Source organism: Epinephelus fuscoguttatus, linkage group LG20 (genome assembly GCF_011397635.1).
Source record: "Epinephelus fuscoguttatus linkage group LG20, E.fuscoguttatus.final_Chr_v1".
NCBI classification, from domain to species: domain Eukaryota; kingdom Metazoa; phylum Chordata; class Actinopteri; order Perciformes; family Serranidae; genus Epinephelus; species Epinephelus fuscoguttatus.
In genome coordinates this window covers 13,357,349-13,365,002 of record NC_064771.1, presented here as the reverse complement: position 1 = coordinate 13,365,002, position 7,654 = coordinate 13,357,349, and the positions used below count along the sequence as shown (strand labels likewise).

Here is a 7,654-nt window from a genome sequence, read left to right as displayed (position 1 = left end):
TCCACATGAGGACCCACGCAGGTGTGAAGCCGTTTGTTTGCAAGACCTACTGGAAAACATTCTGTCACATTTCATTGTTGACAAACCATATGAGAACCCACACTGGTGAGAGGCCATTCTCTTGCACAATGTGTGGAAAAAATTTCACAACAAATAGCTCCTTGTTGGTCCATATCAAAGGAATCCACTCAGGTGAAAAGCCATATTCTTGTAAAACGTGTGGAAAAGATTTCACAACAAGAGGTGTCTTGTCAGTCCACATCAAAAGAATCCACACAGGTGAGAGGCAGTGCGTTCACCATTCATCGTCACTGGGCCTTGAAAAACACCTGAGGATCAACAAACACAGGAGAGACTATCAAGCTGAGACTGCCGTGGAGACGTCTTCACCACCTGAATGTAATACACTTTTGCAGTAGCTTTGTTTCTGTAACTGAATGTAAAATGTTTTCCACAAAGAGGAGATGTTCATATCATAGTGTAAAGGTTCACTGTATATTTCTGTTAGCAACTGTATTTCTTTGAAACAGTTGTTATCTTCCTAAATAATGAACAAATTTAAGTTTCACAGTGAGTGCACATTAGTGGATCTTGTTTGTGTACAGTTTTGTCTATCTATTAATGAAGTATGTCAGAATCACTTTTGGTTTCAAGGATAACAAGGACTTAAAATCCATGTGCCTCAAGTTGCTTTGATCGTTGTCACGTTTGCAAGAAGTGAATTTTCCGTTTGAGAGTGACCAACATCACCTTTTATTTATTACCATATATGAAAGGTTAAAGTGCCTTCTTTTTGCTATTTTCATACACTATGTCACTTTTATGTCTGACCAATTTTTTTTTTGCATTTTTCCTTTGTAAATTACAAATGATTAATGCCAGTGAATTGTAGAAAATAAAATGCCAGCAAGTCTAAATGGAACAAACTCTACCTCATAAACAGACTTGAGCACTGTAACATCCAGCGGATTTAAGAAATGTAATAAAACGACATTTGTGACAGTTGTTGGAAGAGCTGCTTGATATGTATACTGTGAAATGAATGTGTGTGTGTGTGTGTGTGTGTGTGTGTGTGTGTGTGTGTGTGTGTGTACTGCATATTTGTATTTGAGTACTGCTAATAATTAGCCATATAGCAGTCGCAGTTCAATAAAAGTCTTGGATGTCCACTTGCAAAATTCCCACATTGTAAATTTACAGATAGAATCACTCTGGCTGCGATCCAGCGATATGGGACATAACTTTTGTCTCAGTGAGTGTGCAGTAATGGCTGTTAAGCTAGTGGGGTGATGTGTACGACTGATTGCTGTGTGGATAAGTAGCATTCTCTTAAAGACCAGCATCCTGTTGTTTTTGTTAGTAGTCCTTGTGAGCAATCAGTTCAAACACTGACACACTGATTTAGAAACAGTTTGATGAACAAGATAGAAAAATGGAGAAAAACAACAACAACAATACATCACTATTGTGACTGAATAATTATTTGTAGTGTGGTAATTCTTTATCACCTTTTACCCCAAATATTTGACAGCTATAGTTACAAAAGTTACTTTACAGGGTTTTTTGTTTGTTTTTTTAACTTAAAAAACATGCACCCTCTTTTTACTGTCAAAATCTAGACGATTTTTGATTTTTGTTGAATGTCAGCTATCAGGCTCAAACTTAGTATCATAAATTTATGTTTATTTTGTTATTTCTCAGTCAAACTACACATTCTGACCAATCAGTTTTAAACAGTGTATTGAAATAAATACATTTTAGGGTTTGAGTCTGTTTTTAAAAGTTGCTAAAAGTTCCCAGATGTATTTTATGGACCGTTTCATTGCTATTCTGTTGCTAGGGCAACAACTTTGGTCCCTGTTTACTTCCTGTCAGCTTCTGCATATTAACATCTTAACATATATTCAAACAGGAAATACAAAGGGACCCATTTAGAATGTTTATGTTGTCCAGTTTGAAATGGTCTATAAGCAGGTAAATTTGTTGCTAGGTGCTTTTAGCGGGAAAAAGTTGAAATAAAATAGCTGACTGCCATCAGTTGAAAGCGGAACAAAAGGCTCCCTCACTTCCACCTTCGGAACACTAACAGTGTGACACCCAGCGCCGCAGCGGGTTACATTAAAGATAGTGTATATATAATAGTGTTTGGTTACATGCACACATACTTTGAATGAGCGAGAGGACGATATTGTAGCAGATAATAGTTTCAGCTGTCATTTAACAAGCATGTCTTCAGCTGAGAGTCTGAGAGAGTTGGTCAACGAGCGACTAACCGCTGCTGCTGAAGAAATATTCAGAGCTGTTAACAAAACTGTCGTCGAGTACGAGCAAGAAATCAAGCGTCAGCGCATACTGTTGGACGTCGTTTGGAAACCTGAAATAAAGCTACACAGGATAGGTGAGGCTACACTTAATTATTTCTTCTTTACTCTCACAGTATTATGTATAAATACATTAACAGTCCCGTTGTTCTCTGTCCCTCCAGAGCTCCCTCAGCAACATGCCTTTAAGGAGGAGGAGGAGGGTCTCACTGACCAGCAGCTCTGTGTTCAGGAGAGGAGCTCCAGTCTGGACCAGGAGGACCCAGAGCCTCCACAGGTTAAAGAGGAACAGGAGAGAGGGCAGCTTGTGCTGAAGCACGAGACTGATGACCTAAAGTTGGCTCATACAAATGAGGAAAGGGACCACAGTGAGGATGAGAATCTGAACTTCAGTACTGATGACACAAGTTCAGAAGAGACAGATTCTGTCTTCAACATGCCAGTTATAATCTCTGTGGTATCAGAAGCAAACAGTGAGCACCAGCTCCTCTCTCACAACGCTCATGAAGCTGAGGGCCACACTCAGAAAGGATACAAGGATAAAGATGCAGGATTAGTTAGGAGTGCGAAGCCAAAACCGAAGAAGAGACACTCACACAAAACCAAAAGTCACAGTAACAACGTAGACAGCCGTAACTCGTCAGAGATCCACCGTAATACTCCCACAGCTAAAAAGCCTTTAAAATGTGACACATGTGGAAAAGATTTTAAGTACAATTCAATATTGCAGAGGCACCTCAAAACCCACACAGGCAAGAAGAAGTACACTTGCAGAACAGAGGAAGAGCCTGTCGTCAACATGCCGGATACAACATCTGTGGTATCAGAAGCAGACAGCGACCACCAGCTCCTCTCTTACAACTCTGATGAAGCTGAGAGCCAAACTCAGGAAGGAGGAGAGCATGGAGACGCAGGATCAATCAGGAGTGCGGAGACAATACTAAAGAAGAGACGCCACAAAAGCAAAAGTGACAGTAATGAAAAACCCTTCAAATGTGACACGTGCAGGAAAGATTTTAAGCTCAATTCACGACTGCAGAAACACCTCAAAACCCACACGGGTGAGAAGCAGCATGCTTGCAAGACCTGTGGAAAAGATTTCATAACAAATAGAGCCCTGAAGGTCCACACTCAAAGGGTCCACTCAGGTGAGAAGCCGTATGTTTGCAAAACGTGTGGAAAAGATTTCACAACAAACGGTGCCTTGTCGGTCCACATTAAAAGAATCCACACAGGTGAGAGGCAGTGCCTTTGCAAGACCTGTGGGAAAAAATTCTGGGATGTTTCAACATTGACAGTCCACATGAGAAGCCACACCGGTGAGAAGCCGTTCTCTTGCAAAATATGTGGGAAAGATTTCACAGTACGTTCTGCTTTGTCATCCCACATGAAAAGAATCCACGCAGGTGAGAAGCCGCACGTTTGCAAGACCTGCGAGAAAAGCTTCTTTGCCCTTACAGGCTTGAAAAAGCACATGATGATCCACACTGGTGAGAAGCCGTATACGTGCAAAACATGTGGGAAAAGTTTCAGACTTAGTGGGGACCTGAAAATCCACGCAAATACCCACACAGGTGTGAAGCCGTACCCTTGCAAGACCTGCGGGACCTCATTCTCACGCATTTCAGCGTTGAAAAACCACGAAAGGATCCACACTGGTGAGAAGCCGTTTACTTGCAAAGATTGTGGGAAATGTTTCAGACGTAGCACTCACTTGACAGCCCACATGAGAATCCACACAGGTGAGAAGCCATATTCTTGCAAAACATGTGGACAAGATTTTGCGCGTTTGGAAACCTTGTTGATCCACATGAGGACCCACACAGGTGAGAAGCCATACGTTTGCAAGACCTGCGGGAAAACATTCACCCACCATACAAACTTTAACATGCATATGAAAACCCACACTGGTGAGAGACCGCATACTTGCAAAAACTGTGGAAAAGGTTTCATAACTAGTGGTGACATGAGAATCCATATGATACGAGCCCACACTGACAGGAGGCCGTACGCTTGCACGACATGTGGCAGCGCTTTCAAATGTTATCATGACCTTAGAGTCCACGTGAGAATCCACACAGGCGTGAAGTCGTGCGTTTGCAAGACCTGCGGGAAAGGATTCTTGGACAATGCAAGATTGAAAAGCCACATGAGAATCCACAGTGGTGAGAGACCATATAAGTGCAAAATGTGTGTCAAAGATTTCAGACATCTTAATTCCCTGAAAAAACACATGAAAAGCCACGCTGGTGAGTAGACGTACCCGTCAAGATCTGCAGAAAAACATTCTTGTTTTGTCTCGTACGGCAAAGCATATAAGATGACATACAAACCAGTAGCCCTGTGTTGGCAACATATGTGTGAGACAGGTCAGTTGTGTCACTTCATGGTCAAAACCTACAAGAACTGACAGATGTGAGGAGCCACATAATCGCAGCACTTGTGGCAAAAGTTTTTCTTAAATCACATTCTTGAAAAGGTGAAAGGTTCCCTTCATGTGACTGTATTACCTAGCAAACAGTTGTTATCTTCGAAATTAATGAGTGCACAGTAGTTGCTTTTAAAGTGATGGTGGGGTCATGACTCATGATTGTGTTCAGTTTTGTCAAATAGCCGTTAATGAAGTATGTCAGACTCACTTTTAGTTTAAACTATAACAAGGACTTAAATCCACGTACCTCGAGTTGTTTTGATCGTCCTATATGAAGCCCTCCGCATGTTTGCAAGAAGGGAATTTTCCGTTTGAGAGTGACTGACATCACCGTTTATTTATTACCATATATTAAGTTCTATTAAATGTTAATGTGCCTCCTTTTTGCTGTTTTCATACACTACGTCATTTATATGCTAGCCAAATTGTTGGCATTTTTCCTCCATAGATTACGAATGGTTAATTGATTGTTGAATTAGTTCATGGTTAATGCCAATTAATTGTAGAGAATAAAATGCCAGCAAGTGTAAATGGAACAAACCCTACCTCATGTGGGATCTTGAGTGTTAGTGACTAATGGACAGCTACTTAACAGAGACAGCAAACTAGCTGCATGACATGGGCAAACACACGCATGATGCTCAATATATTTAACTGTGTGGACCTTGAACTAGTGACTAAGGAGAAATCTGGACCCTGTGGCTGGACCAGTTGGGAACCACTGTTCTATATGAAGCCTCCTGCACATCTTTGTGAGAAGTAAATGTAACATTTGAGAGTGAGTGACATCACTGTTAAGCTCTATTAAATGTTAATGTGCCGCCTTTTTGCTGTTTTCATACACTATGTCACTTATATGTCTTAAATGTTTGGCATTTTTCTAGTAAATTATACATTTTCTAGTAAATAATGAGTCATGAATTGATTATCAAATTAGTTTCTGGTTAATGCCAATAATTTTAGATTTGGAGAACTTTTTAGAGAATAAATTGTCAAAAGTTGTAAGTGGGGCAAACCCTACCTCATATGCTTTCAGGACTTAGCACTACAGCATCCTGTGGATTTTAGAAATATAATGAAACGGTTTGAATAAGTTCAGTTACTCTGGGAAAGATGCAGACATTGCCTCAGCACTGCTGATTTTCATCTTTGTAGTCTGTGATTGTTCTTCGTCCAGCCCATGTTGCGGGTGTTGGAGCCCTGGCTGTTAAGGTCAGTGTTGTCAATGTGGATGGCAAAGGAGTGGAGGATGGAGTTCAGATGCTTTGTTATATTCTGAGTAGACCTTTTTATTTTTGATGGCTGGCTTTTTTATTCATTTTACTGCAGGTTTTCTTTTTCTTTTGTTTATGTCATGGTGTATCTCTTTGAGGCTGATGCTTGCCTGTCAATCAACCTCTGGGGGTGGGATCAGGATCAGGCCAATAAATCCAGCAGCATCATTAGGTTGAATTTCAATTTGTCCGATACATTGCTTTGTAGCAAATACATTCAAAACCAATGGCATTTCCATCATCCTCAGCTGTATGTCTGTGACTTTGGCTCCTGTGTTAACACATTATTCTGTGAGCTCAGAGAGCCTTTGTTCCTGCAAATGCAGACCAAACCACTGTGGTTAGTAAACAGCCATTAAGCTACACTATGTGCGGCATTTCATTTCCTTTTCCCAGAACTCATTCAGACAAGACCACTCAGTTATGGGTATCATGTAACCTGATCAGTGGTCAATGACCTGAGAAGTTCATTGCAGTCTGCTTAAAGGTCCAGTGTGTAGGATTTAGGGGGATATACTGGCAGAAATGAAATGTAATAAGGATGTTTTCTTTTGTGTATTATCACCTGGAATTAAGGATCGTTGTGTTTTTGTTACCTTACAATGAGCCGCTTTTATCTACAAAGGGAATGGGTCTTCGTCAGGCCCCAGGAATGCAGCTTAGCTTTGCTTTGAATTTTTCGTCAGTGGCAACTAGCAAAACTGCAGTGAAAGAATTCACCTGCGGCAAAAAAGGCACTTTACCCATAGATCTCCACTGTAAAACTGTTGACGGCACTCCTCAAGCTGTAAACAAGGTCAAGTATGACTCTTTGTATTATTCCATTTTGATCTTTGGAGGTTTTATATTTGTATAACTTTCCTCAAGCACAGAAAAAGCAACTTAAAATTTGTGACATCATCACAATGTAAAGTCTGTGACATAAGCAGTAACTCTTGGGCCAGCAGGAGAAACATTTCTACAGATTATCATTCTGAAACAAAACATGTAAGTATCATAAATGTTTGTCTGCCACAGAGCCTATTTGCTGCAATAGTTCAAAATCCAATGGAAAAATTCCAGAGGGTTTTTGACAAAGGAACCAGGGCGATGTAACTTCCTCGTTGGCCTACAGAAAAACGTCATCCCTGGAGCACTCTATGGTCTTTGTCCACAGAGTCCCCCGTGTTGCACTGCAATGCTTCTACAGTAGCCCAGAACAGACAAACCAAACAATGGCTCTAGATGGGTTCTTGCATCAGCCACTGTAGCTAGCAGCCCCTCCGCAACAAGCCAAACAGCATCGGAAAAACACTGATTTTTTTTCATGAAACTGCTTTATTTAGCATTTCTACCGGTTTAAATCACCTGGTCCATTGTTTAGGAGAGGTAGACACCTCTGCTGATTGGGCTCCCAGTAAAAACATAATGAACAATTAACACTGAAGGAATTATAACCGTGAAGTCACAAGAAATGGCACTTGCGAGAAGTTTCAGCTGGTTGCAATTTGCAGTCCTTACCACTAGATGCTACTAAATCTTACACAGTACTCTTTTAATCTGTAATCTGATCACTTTGGTCATATCTTATCTAAGGTTTTAGTGTCTGTGTATCGCCTATGTATGTGTGTTGCAGTTTTATTGGAGGA

At 40.8% G+C, this 7,654-nt stretch overlaps 1 protein-coding gene across 1 annotated transcript; it reads left to right on the top strand.

The window, feature by feature from the left end:
- Positions 1–2,094: 2,094 nt before the first annotated feature.
- Positions 2,095–6,528, top strand: LOC125881304 (zinc finger protein 260-like). Its single transcript, XM_049564395.1, has 2 exons — positions 2,095–2,398; positions 2,486–6,528. The coding sequence occupies exons 1-2, from the start codon at positions 2,227–2,229 to the stop codon at positions 4,576–4,578; spliced, it is 2,265 nt and encodes a 754-aa protein (XP_049420352.1). The 5' UTR covers positions 2,095–2,226; the 3' UTR covers positions 4,579–6,528.
- The last annotated feature ends 1,126 nt before the right edge of the window (positions 6,529–7,654 follow it).